Raw genomic sequence first — 16,547 nt, forward strand, 5'->3', positions numbered from 1 at the left:
CACCAATGATGGGGCAGTTATGATTGGGGATGCACAAGAGGCCGGAATCAGAGGGGCACAGATATCTCGGAAGGTTGTGGGGCTGGAGGAGATTATAGAGAAAGGGAGTGGCAGGGCCATGAAGGATTTGCATATGGGGATGAGAATTTTAAAATTAAGATGTTGTTTGACTGGGAGCCAATGTAGGTATTGAGCACAAGGATAGGGGAACAGGACTTGCTGCGACTTAGGAGATGGGCAGTAGAGTTTTGGATGACCTCAAGTTTACGGTGGGAAGAATGTGGGAGACTAACCAGACGTGTATTGAAATAGTGGAGTCTCAAGGATGACTGATGATAGTGGCCTCCGTTATCTCAAATTTTGCACAATGGCAAAGTTCTTAAAGTAGGAACTTTGTGATGTTTGTTTACCTTTTGCTACAGGAACGTTATTTGCCACAAAAGAGCAACGCATGGAAATTATGCTTAAAGCAAGTGTTGTTTGAGCTTCATGTGTCAACATTTTAGTTTTGAAGATCTTTTTAACAAAGGAATGCTCCTTGTTTTGAAAAGAACTTGTAAAGTTTTCAAAGACAGTTTAGTAACTATCTTCAGCTATTCTGTTTTGTGAGGAGTGTTTAACTTTACAGCACCATTATAATCAAGTTTCCAGTCTGTACCCAAGGACCATTGGTCCACCAATGCCTGTGTGAGGGTCCCTTTTCAAAATTGGACCACCTTGAAATATACAGAAGAGAAATAAAGTATAAACAACACTAAAACTAATATATTAATGCAAACCGAAAATAAAATCTCTCACAAGAAGCTGTATAAATTATTTTTGAATTGTGTTCAAATATAACTATTTGAAAGTGTTGCAGATCCATATATGTTAAATTATTAAAATATCATTATATTTTATATATGAAGGCAATACAACACTATTGTAATAGTATGATGTAATATTTTAATTTTCAATAACACTTGGTAGAAATTCCTCCAAAAATCATGCGGTGTCTTGAACAAAAGGCATACAACCATATAAACTGGTGGGAAACTTCAGTAAAATGTACAGATTTCTAATTGGTGGTCACTTTGGTTTGTCATACAAGAACTCATCATTGTAGAAATGGCATTTGACTAAGCAACTAATTAAATAACTTGAGAGGTTCATTCAGCCCTCATACACAACCTCCTCCTCCTTCAGGTACCATGTCCTAAGAGGGCGTTGGCCACATTGGATTTGTCTATGATTATGCTTGACAAAGGACTGTAGTGGCTTGCCATTGCCTTCTGCAGTATAGCTGACTAGGAAACTCCGGCTCTTATCGCTTGTCATCAGACTTTTGGAAAGATTTACAGGCTAATAATCAATCTGTGTGGCCATGTCATAAATGTGCCTTCCGTGGCCATCAAGGCCCAGAGTGGGGCTTGAACCCAGAGCTTCTGGCCCAGAGATAGGGACGCTACCATTGTGCCACAAGACCTCCATTCATCCACAGCACATTTCTACATCAACATATTTGACTGATGCAAATCAGTTTGAATTGGGGCCTGGTCTTTTTGGGGAATTTGACTGAAATTATAAATCAATGTAAAATATGTGTTTTTGAGTGTACATTTTTAATATTTTGAAGTATATTTTCAGAAATCATAAAACTATTAGAGGAACCAAGCCCTTTTATAGTGCCATAGACTTCAATGCAATAGCCTACTCATGTATGGATTACGTGCAGTTATTCAGAACTCACACTGCTGTTTTAAAGAGAAATATAGCCTTCATGCTACATAATTTTACAGTATGGATGCATATTTACTTTATTATGATATGTTTTCTGATTTTTAAACAGTTGTTGACAGAGTAAGGGGAGGATCATTTAGTCTTTTGTGAATACTTTGTGCGTGTGGAAGAGAGGAATTTTTATGCTGCAGTGCGAAAGACCTTTTTATTTCATTCATATCAACCCCTCCTAGGTCAAATATGACACAGTCAGACACAGAGTAGGTTTTTTAATGTTATGTTGCCTGTCTAGAAGAGTAGCTCAACTGCTCAAGTCTGAAGTTTTCTGTTTCAAACACACATTGCTTGTATACCCCGTGAATGAATAAATTATCAAAAATGTTTGTCCACTGGTTGCTTGGCAGGCACCTCCTAGCTATAACTGAACAGTCCAGCTTAATCAACTAAAAACAGCCCTGCTTTTCCTCACTTGTGGATGATGCTGAATGATCTCTCTTTTTTATTATTTTCTTTGCACATTAATCAGAGTCGGTGCATGACTCAAAACCATTCAAGTGCCTAGCTTAAATCCTGCCACAGAAGTGTGTGGGCAGCCATGTCAACTGCAAGGTGCAGCCTGCAGTATCCCATATTTTGGCATGGCAGTAAAAGGAAGTTCACAGATGTGCTAAGTAGAAGACAAGTAATTGGGTACTGTACTGTGTAGTGTTTTGGAATAGTGGGATAGACTCTGGACCAAGTGCTTGAAAATGGAATTAGAATAGATAAGTGCTTGATGGCCAGCATGGACATGATGGGCCAAATGGCCTGTTTCTGTGCTGCATAACTCAATGACAAGACATTGTTCATTGAAATTAGGAGCAGTTTAATGTTGTGTGCCCATTTCTAGAAGGAACTGGATTCAGATTGTTCAAATTATTTTAAGAAGAGGACCCTTCCAGCAGAGAGGGGAGATTTTGACCACTGGATTCAAATCTAGTCCCTAAGGTGTGAGAATAGTGTGCTAACCCATTGTATTGCTTGGTTTGACCATTATTTACCTTTTTTATAAGTTTAACCATTTGTACTTTTCTGGACAGCCATAGTCATCCATTATGGCAATCAAGTGTATAGACACCCCTGTTAAACCCCTGTCAGCCAGGTGGTGAAGTACAAGACCAGAAAGCTAGTCTTTACTCAGTTTTAGATTTATTCACAGAGGGAAACACTGCAAGTGTATTGCTCTGAACACTATTCCTCCACCAGTGTCATTAAGTGTCTCTTTATAATATACTTACACAGGGAGTTAAGCCATATATGTTTTGCCCCCAGACAGGTGCTTAGCATAGTGTCTAACTACGTGCTAGCCATTTGGTCAACTGAGCTAACCATCCCCTCTAAGTCTCTCTTTATATGTACTATAGGAATCATGCAATCAATACCCTCTACCTGTATATACTTAACTTTATTTCATATAATTAACAGCTTATGTTAAGGGGTTACTGGAGTAATGCAGGGGGGCTGCGTTTTTCCTATTTCTTTTTGATTGGTTAGACAAATCTAAATTATTTGCTCCATTTTTCATCTATTTTTGTTGCGCACTTTTATGAATATCTCGACCTAAGTTTGAACATTGTAGAACTCAATGTTTGTCTTTTTCTCTATTCTCCTCTTTGTGCTCCCTGCAGTACATTGTGGAATGTCATGGCAACACCCTTATTCCACAGTTCCTAGGAATGTATCGACTGACAGTGGATGGGGTTGAGACCTACATGATCGTCACAAGGAACGTCTTTGGCCATCGGCTCCCGGTTTACAGGAAGTATGATCTGAAGGTAATGAGGGTTCCAAATTTGGTTGTTCTAATTTTTTGCAATTAGTAAGTTAACAATGACTCTTCACCCTTGATTTTTTTTCTATCTTTTCAGTTTTTTTTTTCTGATTTCCTTTGCTTTTGGAAAAAAGGTTTCTATCTGGCACATGTTGATAGGATATGTAGGCTACAAAATTAAAATAACTCAAGTTTCCCACTTTAAAACATTTCAGCATGTTTCTTGAAAGTAATTTTCACAAGCCCTTTCAGTAACCATATTGATTCTTCAGCTTCCACTTCTTTGATTTTTAATTGCAACGTTGTTCTTTTTTCTTTATTCTCTGTACTGAAGACAGTTTCTTTCATTTTACTTCTACATTTCTTTACATCCCCACCCATTCCCTTTCATTTTTAGCCTACTTTTTTTCTCATCATTCATTTATTTATTTCCCAGCTTAATCTTTTTCCTATTTTCCTTTTCTATTCCATTAGCAACTGCTCCTACTAATTCAACAGAATTAGTGACTACCAATGTGCTTCTTCCAGCTAACAAACTGTAATTACTATAGGCAGAATTGATTGCATGTTCCAACCATTCTTCCCTCCCCCGTTTCCTTCCTTATCAAATGCACACTCACCAGCAATTGCCTCCTGCTCCTAATCATACAATTAAAACACTCCCACTTTCCACCCGAACAATCAGCATGGCTGACATTTATGCTGTAGCCATCCGTCTTAGACTAGTAGCATTAGGATGGCTTTCAGTCAGGCTATATCCCGTTTACACTGCCTGACTGGAACCCCAACTCTCCTGCTTGGGAGATAATTCTGTGCCCATATGATTAAATGCATGTGCATAGCTCCTGTCGCAGAGGTTTAAATTCTGAGTCTTTTCCAGGGGGTCCAGGAGAGCCCCTAACCATTCTCTAAACCAGGTTTGCCACTGCTCTGGAATTACAATCCATGTAGTGTTAAATTCCAAGTGAAACTGCCTCCTCCCAAGGTGTCTCATACTTTGCACTGAAGCCATGTTGAGCTTTGGCAATGAATTTCTGCTCAACTTTACTTTAAAAGTGGTAATGTTTCAACATAAACAGGTTTTAATTGACCTACAATTGAGCCCACGCAGTGCAGCCCAGTTTATATCAAGCTGAGAAAGAACACTACTCAAAAGATTTCTCAATAGTGAGAGGCAGGCATACAAAACAACTCACCTTCCACTCCTTCCAAATACAATAGAGATTAGAGGCCTTAGTCATTGTATGCAAGCCACAGTGGGTAATATATCAAGTTTCTTCTTCCTACTTTATAGTTGCAATCCTTTCCCTATATAACAAGTAAGTAGAAAGACATTAATTTTTATGCTTTAACTTCCGTGAGCAACACACAGATGCTGTACATAGATGAAAAATAATTAGACAGTTTCTGGTGTTTTCTACAAATTATTTTGCGATTTTGTGTTTAAAAGTTGGTGGTCCACTAATTAGCAATTAATTGAAGCATTTGTGTTTGTAGTAATTTCTGGACCATTGCCTTTTTTTGTTGAACAAAAATAAAACTGAAAATATACTGCTCTACCAGCCTCGACCAGCCAATGGAGAGTGCAACAGGCAAGACCCAAATTATACTGCTGGTTGTGATTCTTATGGGTGCTTCACAAGCCCACAGAGCTACACTGACCCAGGGACTATTCTGTGGTAGGAGAATACAGACAACACAGCTGTTTCTTCATGATAATATGAAGACTCAGTTCTAAATTTATTAGTTACCAGGAGATCCAGCAGACTTAAATGCTTCTAATGTAGAGAATTTCTTTTAAGGATGAACAGCTGGTAATGAGAATCCTGTTCGCCAAAAATGTGAAGTTAATGGAGAAAACATGTCAGTAGCTGGAATCATGCCTGATGCAAAGAAACTAGTGGTGGTCATGGGTGAATCATCACAGCCCAGGATGTCACTATAAGAGTGTGTTAGGAAATTGTTCTCAGTCTAACCATCTTCAACTTCATCAATCACCTTTCATTCATTATGAGATCAGCAATGCTGCCAATCCACAGTGCTCAGCTCCTTTCACAGGTTGATAATGAAGCAGCCCATGCCAGTCTACAGCAAGACCTGGGTGGCAACCAGGCTTTGACAGACAAGTAGTAGGTAATATTCAAGCCATATAAATGCCAATGTAATTAATGATCATTGCCAACAAGTGAGAACTCAGTCTTCTCCCTGTACTCCCCACCATCAATATCTCGGAGGTTACCATTGACCAGAAGCTGAAATGGACCAGCCAAATGAACAATATGACTAAAAGTAGAAGGTCAAAGTTGAATGCTTTGTGATTACCGGCTCATGTTTTGAATCCTCTCAAAAGTTCCTCCACCAGCTGCAAAGCTAAAGACAGGATTGTGACAGAACATTCATCACCTATGCGGATGGGTGCAACAGTAACAGCACTTGAAGCTGCACACTGCCTAGGAGAGAGGAAGCTAGAATGCTACTATCACTCATTATGCAGTATTGATATGTTGATGCAGCCTGTGCGTTCTATGTACGTTCTACAAGATTCATTGCACTTCAGTGGCTCCTCTACCATCATGACAACTAAGAGCAACAGTATTGTGGGAGAATCATCTCCAATTTCCCTTTCAAGTCACACCATCTTGACTTGGATCTAAATCATCATTCATTTATTGCTGTGTCAGTACCCTGGAATTTATCAGTTTACTTCACTGTAGGACCACCATCACCAGAAAGGGTACAGCAATTCAGGAAAGTCCATTGACAGCTTTTCAGGGCAGATGGTACAAGCAAGAACAAATAGTTTTTTTTAAAAATTCCCCATCCTTCCTCTGTATCTTTCTCTGCTCTTCGTTTTAATCTATGCAGGCACGGAGTGATTAATGTATGAATTGGGATTCCAAACAGAATAGTGGAGGGAAAAACTTTGGAATTATTTAAGAAACAATTGGATGCTACAGTTCCTTAATTCTTGTGACGATTTTCAGTCCATGACCCCTTGTTATAATTTCACCAAACTCTCACTAGTCACCATCTCAAAGCCTAACATAATTTTGAAGACAACTTATATAATTGTTTTATATAGTGCCTTAATGTAATGAAACATCCTAAGGTGCTTCACAGGAGCATTATAAAACAACACCGAGTCATAGAGGAAATATTGGGTCAGACGACCAAAAGCTTAGTCAGAAAGGTAGGTTTTAAGGGGATTCTTAAAGGAGGAAAGTGAGGTAGGGAGGTGAAGAGGTATAGGGAAGGAATTCTGGAGCTTTGATCCCAGGCAACCGAAGGCATGGCCACCAATAGCGGAGCAATTATGATTCAGAATGTACAAGAGGCCAGAATTAGAGGAGCAAAGATATCTCGAAGGATTATGGGTTTGGAGGACATTATAGAGCTAGAGAGGGCAAGGCCATGGATGGATTTGAAAACAAGGGTGAGAATTTTAAAATGAAAGCATTCCTTGACCTCGGCCAATAAAGGTGAGCAAGTGCAGCGGTGTTAGGAAATGAGTGATTCTACGAGTTAAGACACGGGTACCAGAGTTTTGGCTGACCTCACGTTTAAGGAGGTTAAAATATGGAAGACCAGCCTGGAGGGATTTAGAATAGTCAAGTTTAGAGGTAACAAAGGCGTAAATGAAGGTTTCAGCAGCTGATGAACTGAGACGGGGTGAAGTCCAGCGTTGTTAAGGCGGTGAAAGAAGGTGGTCTTAGTGATGTCACAAATATGAGGTTGAAAACTCATCACAGGATCAAATGTGACAAAATTATGAACAGACTGACTTAATCCCATTGCCAGGGAGAAGAATGGATGGTCATTAGGGAATGGAGTTTAGAGTGGGGACCGAAAACAATGGCTTCAGTCTTTCCAGTATTTAATTGGAAGATATTTCTGCTCATCCAGTACAGGATATCAGATAAGTAGTCTGATAATTTAGCAACAGTGGCGGAGTCAAGAGAGGTGGTGGTGAGGTAGAGCTGGGTGGCATCAGCATATGTGTGGAAACTAACACTGTGCCTTCAGATGATGTCATCAAGGGGCAGCATGTAGATGAGTGTCTCATCCTGTATTGGTCCACACCTTCACTTGGCTTTCACCTGTGCCTCCAAGTAGTCATTAACATGCAACAGCAGCCACATCTCACTAAACTGTTTTGACATGTGAGCCAAACCAGGTGAGGCAGCTGTCAGGTTTCCTACCCTTGGCGATCTAAGGATTTATTTACTCTGGCATGTGAAGACTGATTCTGGCAGACTGGATAGATAAGAGCAATCTAAGATCCAGTGGCCTTAAAGGGCGGTCAGCACCATGTTGTGGAACGTATAGATCTCGACAAGACATAGAAGACATCCTGGTCACCTACTGCATCTGCATGTATCTCCAGACATCTAAACTTATCTTGCCACTCAAGTCAGATATGACAAGACAAGAGAGTGAGACTGACAATGTGCAACTCACTCTCACTATAATCCAATTCATGCACAAGTCATGTTAAAGTGAAGCAAGCTGTACCATAAAACACTAGTGGATTTGTTAAAGATGTTGGTGTGTGCTTCTTTGTTATTGACAGCAACTTCTATGAATTAAAATCTTTATACTAAAATTGTATCAATTTACATATCCTATCTTCTATGTTGAGATGTATTAATGAAAATTATTTGCTTGTGGATGTAAAGATGCCCACAGCTTCTTCTCTCTGTGGTAAATTATCTTCTTAAACTCTTCTCCCCTGTCTTCTCCACCCTCATTTCCAATAACAATTGCTAGGAAGTCATGGATTTCTCTGTCACTAAGATTGAGACCATCTGATGATAAACTGTTTCTCCTGTTTTCCTCCTCCTACTAGTCCTCTGGGCCAAATATCTTCTAAGGTGCTCCCCTGCCCTGGGCCTTGCATCTTTCTCTAGTTATTCTCCTATCTCCCTTCATGCCTTCTCTATGCTCATCTTTTCCATGAGACCCATCTCCTGCTGTCTTGACCCTATTCACAATAAACTGTGCACCTGCCAACTTTCCTTTCTGGCTCCGTTGTTGGTGGTTCTCCTTCTTTAAGTACTGTCACCCCCAAACCCTTCTAAGTTCCTATTATCATATTTTTCATTAAAAAAAAAACCCTAGACCCCTTTCACATTGCAAATTAACACCTGATCTCCAACTTCCTTGCCTTTCCAAAGTCCTTGAATATGTTGTTGTCTCCCAAATCCATGCCCATCTTTCCCAGAACTCCATGTTTGAATCCCTCCAATCAGGTTTCTGTGCTGCTACAGGACTAAATCGGCTCTTATCAACATCGCAAATGATATCCTATGTGATAAAAATAACTATCCCTCCTTGTCCTTCTTGCACTATCTGCAGCTTTTGAAACAGTTGACTACACTATCTTCCTCACTGTCATCCAGCTGGGCAGAATTACAGTTACCTGGTTCCATTCTTATCTGTACAGCCATAGCCAGAGAATCACCTGAAATGGCTTTCCTTCACGCTCCCACACTGTAACCTCAGGTACCCCTCCAGCTTCTATTCTTGACCTGTCACATTTCTCAACCATTTGCTGCCCCTCAGCAATATTCCAATATGACTACAACACTAGCATTGACTCAGCAATGTGGAAAATTGCCCTGGTATGTCTTGTCTACAAAAAGCAGGACAAGCCCAATTCAGCCAATGACTGCACTCTGTCTACTCTCAATCATCAGCAACATGAAATAAGCTATCAAATGGCACTTACTGACCAATAACCTGATCGCCGATGCTTAGTTTGGGTTCTGCCAGGGCCACACAGCTCCAGACCTCGTTACAGCTTTCGTCCAAACCTGACAAAAGTGCTGAATTCCAGAAGTGAGGTGAAAATGACTGCCTGTGACATCAAGGCAGCATTCAACCGTGGCATCAAGGAGTCTAAACAAAATTAAAATCAATGGGAAAGAGTGGGAAGATTCTGCACCGGCTGGAATCGCACCTAGCACAAAGGAAGATGGTTGCGGTTGTTGGAGGCCAATCTTCCTAACACCAGGACCTCACTACAGGAGCTTCTTAGGGTAGTGTTCTAGGCCCAACCATCTTCAGCTGCTTCATCAATGGCCTTCCCTCCAACATAAGGATTAGGGGGGATGTGAGGAAAATCTTTTTTTACCCAGAGAGTGGTGACGGTCTGCAATGCAATGCCTGGGAGGGTGGTGGAGGCAGGTTGCCTCACATCCTTGAAAAAGTACCTGCATGAGCGCTTGGCACATCATAACATTCAAGGCTATGGGCCAAGTGCTGGTAAATGGGATTAGGTGGGTAGGTCAGGTGTTTCTCACATGTCAGTGTAGACATGATGAGCCAAAGGGCCTCTTCTGCACTGAGATTCTGATTCTGTGATAAGGCCTGAAGTGGGGATATTTACTGATGACTGCGCAGTGTTAGTACCAGTCATAACTCCTCAGTTACTGAAGCAGTTCATGCCCACGTGCAGCAAGACCTGGACAACAGTCAGGCTTGGACTGATAAATGGCAAGTAAGATTTGTGCGACACAAGTGCCAGGCAATCACCATCTCCAATAAAAGAGAAAATAACCATCTCCCCTTGACATTCAACTGCATTAACATTACTGAATCCCCCACTGTCAACATCCTGGCAGTGGGGAGACCACCATTGACTAGAAGCTTAACTGGACCAGTCATATAAATACTGTGTGCAGCTATATAATACTCTGGCTATAAGAGCAGATCAGAGACTGGGAATTCTGGAATGAGTAACTCACCTCGTGACAACTCCCCCCCACCTTCAAAGCCTGTCCAACATCTACAAGGCACAAGTCAGGAGTGTGATGGAATACTCCCTACTTGCCTGGATGAGTGCAGCTCCAACAACACTCAAGAAGCTCAAACCACCAAGGACAAAGCGGTCCGCTTGATCGGCAGCCTATTCACCAGCTTAAACATTCACTCCCTCCACCACTGGCACACAGTGACAGCAGTGTATAACACCTGCAAGATGCATTGCAGCAACTTGTGGAGGCTCCTTTGACAACACCTTCAAAACCTGCAATCCTGAGCATCTAGAACAAGGGCAGCTGATACGTGGGAAAACCATCACCTGCAAGTTCCCCTCCAAGTCACGCATCGTCCTGACTTAGTGCTATACAGCAGTTCCTTACTGCCGCTGGGTTAAAATCTTGGAACTCCCTCCCTAACAGCACTGTGGGTGTACCTACACCACATGGACTGCAGCGGTTCATGAAAGCTGCTTGCCACCACCTTCTCAAGAGCAATGAAAAATGGCCAATAAATGCCAACAGAGCGCACATCCCACAAATTGAATTTTAAATATCCGAATACATGTTGTTTTCCGTACGTAAACTGATGTCACACAGCTTTACCTCACCACTTCCACTCTTGACCCTCCACTGTCGCCACATTGTCACAATGCATATCCAGCATCCCGCACTGGATGAGCAGAAATGTTTTCCAAATTAATAATCGAAAAACCAAAGCCATTGTTTTCAGTCTCCTCCAGAACTTTTTTCTCTAGCCAGTGACTCAATCCTTCTCCCTGGCATCTGTCTAAGGCTGAACCAGACTGTTTACAACCTTGCTGTCATATTTGACCCCAAGAGAAACGTCTGACCGCATCTGCATCATTACCAAGACTGCCTGATCCACTTCCATGTTATTGTCTGAGTCCGTTCCCACCTCAGCTCATCTGCTGCTGAAATCCTCATCCATGCATTTGTTATCTCTAGACTTGACCATTCTGATATACTAGGTGTATGGTAGCAGAATGGTTATGTTACTGGATTAGTAGAGGCCAAGACTAATGATCTGGAGATATGAGTTCAAATCCCACCAGCAGGGAATTTTAAATTCAGTTAATTAAATAGAACTGGAATAATAAGCTAATATCAGTAATGGTGGCCAGGCTATAATAAAAACCCAGCTGTTTCAGCAATATCTTTAGGAAAGGAAATTTGCCATCTATCCCCATCCTGGCCTTCCTGTGACTCCAGACCCACAGCAATGTGGTTGGCTCTTAACTGCTCTTTAAAATCTTGCATTCAGAAAGACAGCTCACCACCACCACCATATTCAGAAGGGAAATTAGGGATGGGCAATAAATGCTGGCTATGTCAATGATATTCATATCCCATGAATGAATTTTTAAAAAATCATCCATCTGGGTCCCAAGTTCTACCCAATGTAAACTTTGAGGTCAACCAAAACTTTGCTGCCCATGTCAAAACTCATGCCAAGTCCCATTCACCCGTCACCCATGTGCTTGCTGACCTACATTGGCTCCTGATTAAGCAACACCTCAATGTTAAAATTCTTCTCCTTGTTTTCAAATCCCTTCATGGCCTCCCTATCCCTCTAATCACCTGCTATTCTCAGATATCTGCACTCCTCCAGTTCTGGACTTCTTGAGCAAGCGTAGTTTTAATTGCTTCGCCCTTGATGGCCTTGCCTTCAGCTGCCAAGGCACTGAGTTCTGGAATTCGCCCCCTGAACCCCTTTACCTCACTACCTCTCTTTACAATGCTTCTTTAAAACTATCTGTTTGACCAAGAGTTTGACCATCTGCCCAAATAGCTCTCTTTGTGGCTCAGTGTCAAATTTTGCTTGATTATAAGCCTGTGAAGCGCCTTGCGATATTTTACTATGTTAAAGGGCTATAATGCAAGTTGTAGGTTTTGGATGCATGATGTGATACCCAACTTCTGTTTCCTCATTTCAGGGTTCCACAGTGGCCAGAGAAGCTAGCGACAAAGAAAAGGTAAATTATTAATTATGTCAGTGATAAGTTATTGATAGCAGCACACACCATTAAGCTTTAAGCCAAGAAAAAAACAAAAATTTTACAATGTGCTGATTATTTTAATAATCTGACTAAAATAAGAATTTAATGAATTTAGTCTCCATTTCTTATTGTTTTTGTCATCACTTTCCAAACATACATGTATTTTGATAGAGTAACATTATCTTGTTCCAATGTAATCCCAATTAAAAAAACGCAAGATGAAATATTATTACAGTAAACCTATTACTGCTGTAAATCCTGTAGGAGATTGAAAACTGCAGTAAAGAAATGTTAACACTGCCTTGCGAAACAGCTGAGAAGGAATTGAATGATACGATTATTGGTAGCTGAGATCTATCAAAAATGAATGGCCTCATTTATTGTAATGGCTTCTTCCTGGTTTTTAAATATTTTCTGCTCTTACCAAACATACAGCCTTTCTTCTCTTTTACACATTTAATTAATTACTGTAATTCATGTACATGTTCTCTGTGGAGAAACTAAAAACTAGCAGGAAATTCATATTTTTCTTTCACTCCTTCCTCCAGCTAATTACTGAGATGTTTCTCTTATTTATTTATTGTTCGATAGTTTAGAGGATTTGAATTCGCTGAAAAGGCCACATGGTCTGACATGGGGTCTTCTCTGAATATAAGATTAATGGGACAGTTAATCATTGTAGAACCACTTCCCACTATACAGAAAAATAAATAATTTTACTAGTTCAATTGGAAAAGCATAACCCAGGAAATATTTTCTTAATCTAAGAGCGGAATTTTCTGTGCCCACTGGCATTCTGTGTGAGTGGACAATATGGCAGGAAGACCATAAATTGATCTCAACGACATCGTGAAACAAATTTGCAAGTGTCCGCTCCACCTGTCAATGGCGGGCCATGTTTCCCACTGCCGCACATCGGGAATTTCATTGTAATAAATCTGCATATCACTGTAAGCCCAGCTCGCCGGAATCAAACCCCCCTCCAATGCTGGAATCATCTGAGCACATTGATGACTGCATTTATAAGGTGTGCACCTGGCGAGCTGCACTTCGAGGGGAACTCGGAGGTAAGTGTACAGTAATGTTGTGCAGCACTCACGAGGAGGACCTCGAGGCTGAGGCGCTGAGCATTCAGGCGAGGGCCCAGGCAAGCGCATTTTCCCGGCTAGCTGTCAGGGAGGTGCCGGGGCAAGGGCTGCACTGTGGTTGAGGCGATTCGGTGGCGGGGAGCTGCACTGTGGTTGAGGCGATTCGGGTGGGGGGGTGAAGGGCTGCACTGCAGTTGAGGCGAGTTCGGCAGGGGGGCAAGGGCTGCAGTGCAGTTGATGGTAGTGCACAAGCACGTGGTAAGATGAGAGGAGGGAAGCGGCCACGCATTAGGGAAACCTTGTATAAAGTGACAATTCCTCTGCAGCTGAGACAGTTCAGTCGCAACCACATTGACATGCTTGGGGTTGGGCCTTTAACTTATTTACCGACTCAAGCAACGCAGAGGCCTGAAAGTGCCTACAAATGCTCTAGAGCTTTTCACCCCTCGGGCACAGACTGCAAACTAATGAGCATTTCAGTGGACTGCAGAACAATTGGATGACTGTGCACTTTGTACAATTTCTTTGTGAAAGTTGGCCATGGAGCAGTCACTGTTAGAGGCCCTCACAGCCCCTGGCAACGTCAGCATCCCAGTTTGGGCCAGTGTCCCCCATGGTTCAAGCTAACAGTGCAGCCTTGCAGTGCCTGGAGGCTGCCTGAGCTGAGAGCTCAGCATGCAGTCCAGTGATTGACTGCCACCAATCTGCCAGGTGGAGTGGGGCGGAGGAGGGCGGAGTTTCGGGCAACCATGCAGCGCACTAAATTCTGGCCATCCAAGTGGTGGCCAGCACTCTCCAGGATGCTTTAAGGGGCCCTCAGACTTAGTTAAGGGTGGTTCTTATTACACCAATGCTAACCCATGCATCCCTCTCTCTCTCTCTCTCTCTCTCTTTCATCCTGCGGGAAGAGTACATCAGGAGCATAGAACCTGGTGATCTAGCTGTATGCCTCATGGCTTGCAGAGAGCAGAGATGAAGGAGAAGAGAACGACTGAGGCACCGGGCTGGGTAGAGGGAGGAGCAGCACCCTCAGGAAAAGAGATGGTTGAACCACCTGCACACACCACTGAAGACCCACAGCCAGCAGGCGCTGGCCAGTGCTTAGCTAGACCCAGGGTCTATTGATGGGCTTGTCATTCCTGCAGATTACAGGGAACCAGTGTTGTCGAAGACTGTGCACGTCCAGGGGACTGGTCAATCACATCCACCACCTGCAAGATTTGGCATCAATAGGACATGGAGGGCATCCACTGTCAGTGGCTCCTTTCAGGGCACCACAGATGACCTCTGTGGGATATCACAAGCCTCCACCCACAAATGCACCATGAGGTCATGGACAACTTTGCAAAGGCGCACAACTTTGTGCATTTCATCTGGGATCAGGAAAGCCAGGTTGCAAGAGTGCTGGGATTTGCACAGATCTCAGGTTTCTCACAGGTGCAGGGTGCCATCAACTGCACTCATGTGGCACTTAAATCTCCAAGGCAACAAGCAGTCAACTATGTCAACCGCAAGGGCTTCCACTTGCTAAATGTTCAGCTGAAGTGCGAGCACCACAAGCACATCCTGCAGCTTTGCGCATGGTTCCCAGGGAGTGTCCATGACTCCTACATTCTCACTAGGTGTCAGAGAGGCAGCAGGATTGGCTCCTGGGGGACAAGGGCTACTTGCAGAGGATGCAGCTGATGACACCCATGCAGCGGCCTCAGACTGCAGCAGAGAAAAGGTATAACGAGGCTCATGCTGCAACTCGCACTTTGGTGGAGCAAACCATCGGGATGTTGAAAATGAGGTTCTGGAGCCCTGCAATATAGTCCACAGAGAGCACCATGTATCGTCGTTTTCTACTGCACTCATCACAACCTGGTGTTGCAATGGGGAGGGGAGCTGGCTGAGGAGGAGATGGAGGAGCTGCACATCTCCTCCGATGAGGGGGATGTTGATGGAGATGAGGGTGAGGAAGTCCTCGAAGGTAAGGATGATGGCGATGAGGTCAGCGCACTGGCCAGATGAGGCAGACACACTCGGGAGGCCCTAATAGCTGCTAGGTTTGTGGAGGATTATGATGACATGCAGTGAGGAGACATCATAGATCCTCATATTGCATCAGTGAACGTTTGACTCCTCAGGTCTGGCAGACCTGCTGAGTTTTTCCAGGTAATTCTGTTTTTGTTTTGGATTTCCAGCCTCCGCAGTTTTTTTGTTTTTATAACGTTTGACTCCTGTCTGGCTGATGGCAGCGCACATACCCTCTGTGATAAGGCTCCAGTCATAGAGACACAGTGGATGCCATTGTCCCTACATTCCAGGATGATGATGATGACATGCAGTGGGGACACTCCATAGATCCTCACATAAATGTCTGAGTCCTGTCTGTCTGATGGCAGCTCGCTCGTGCTCTGTGAGCAGTGTCATATCATGGAGACACAGTGGGGAAACTTTAACTTCTCCTGATCCTATGGCATCCTTTGTGAGTTGAACCCTTCAGGACAACAATGTCACTGGACACGGATGCTGATGAGATGAGGGGCCAACTGCACCTCAGACGTGCTGGGAGCACATAGAGAATGATGGAACTCTGTGCCACTGACCCAGGACATCCTGGCAGCAATGATAAGCCCCATCAAGGTACAGGCATGACTGATGTGTCCAGTGACTGTGAAGGTGCACCATCAGTGCACTGGGAAGGTTGCACAAAGCACAGGGAAAAGGCCCTGAACTGAGGCACCTTCCTTTATGTTGCGCAGGGACCAAGGTTTCACAACTGAGCGACATGAACACTGCTCATCAGAACAAGGAGCCATAGGCAAAGAGACATTCTTGGGGGCTTATTAACAAAGTGAATATTAGCTACAAATGATTAACACCTATGCCCAGGCTGTGCAAATAGCCAAGTGGTTATGGTACTGGGTTTGTAACCCCAAGATCAAGAGTTCAAATCTCACAATGGCAAACTATGAAACAATGTAACTTCATCTGAATAGGAACAGATGGAAACGTGTTTGTACTCAAAAGAGTTACATTTTCCTAACCCGGCTGCTACATCTTGGTGCTACCCTGACATCCACAGCGGAGGTGGAGGCAGCCTGCTGACTGCTACACACTGATTTTGAAAGGCATCCTCTGGAGGGCCAAGACCTGGAGGGCCCTG

At 43.0% G+C, this 16,547-nt stretch overlaps 1 protein-coding gene across 2 annotated transcripts in view; it reads left to right on the plus strand.

Moving 5' to 3' along the window:
- LOC121276318 (phosphatidylinositol 5-phosphate 4-kinase type-2 alpha) overlaps nucleotides 1–16,547 on the plus strand; it is a 232,929-nt gene that overhangs the window by 180,430 nt on the left and 35,952 nt on the right. For both annotated transcript variants that reach the window (XM_041184586.1, XM_041184587.1), the window contains exons 5-6: nucleotides 3,387–3,533; nucleotides 12,246–12,284. In XM_041184586.1, coding sequence (XP_041040520.1) covers nucleotides 3,387–3,533; nucleotides 12,246–12,284 — 186 coding nt within the window. The remainder of the gene's footprint in view (nucleotides 1–3,386; nucleotides 3,534–12,245; nucleotides 12,285–16,547) is intronic.

The sequence above is a fragment of the Carcharodon carcharias genome, chromosome 3, assembly GCF_017639515.1.
Source record: "Carcharodon carcharias isolate sCarCar2 chromosome 3, sCarCar2.pri, whole genome shotgun sequence".
Taxonomy (NCBI): domain Eukaryota; kingdom Metazoa; phylum Chordata; class Chondrichthyes; order Lamniformes; family Lamnidae; genus Carcharodon; species Carcharodon carcharias.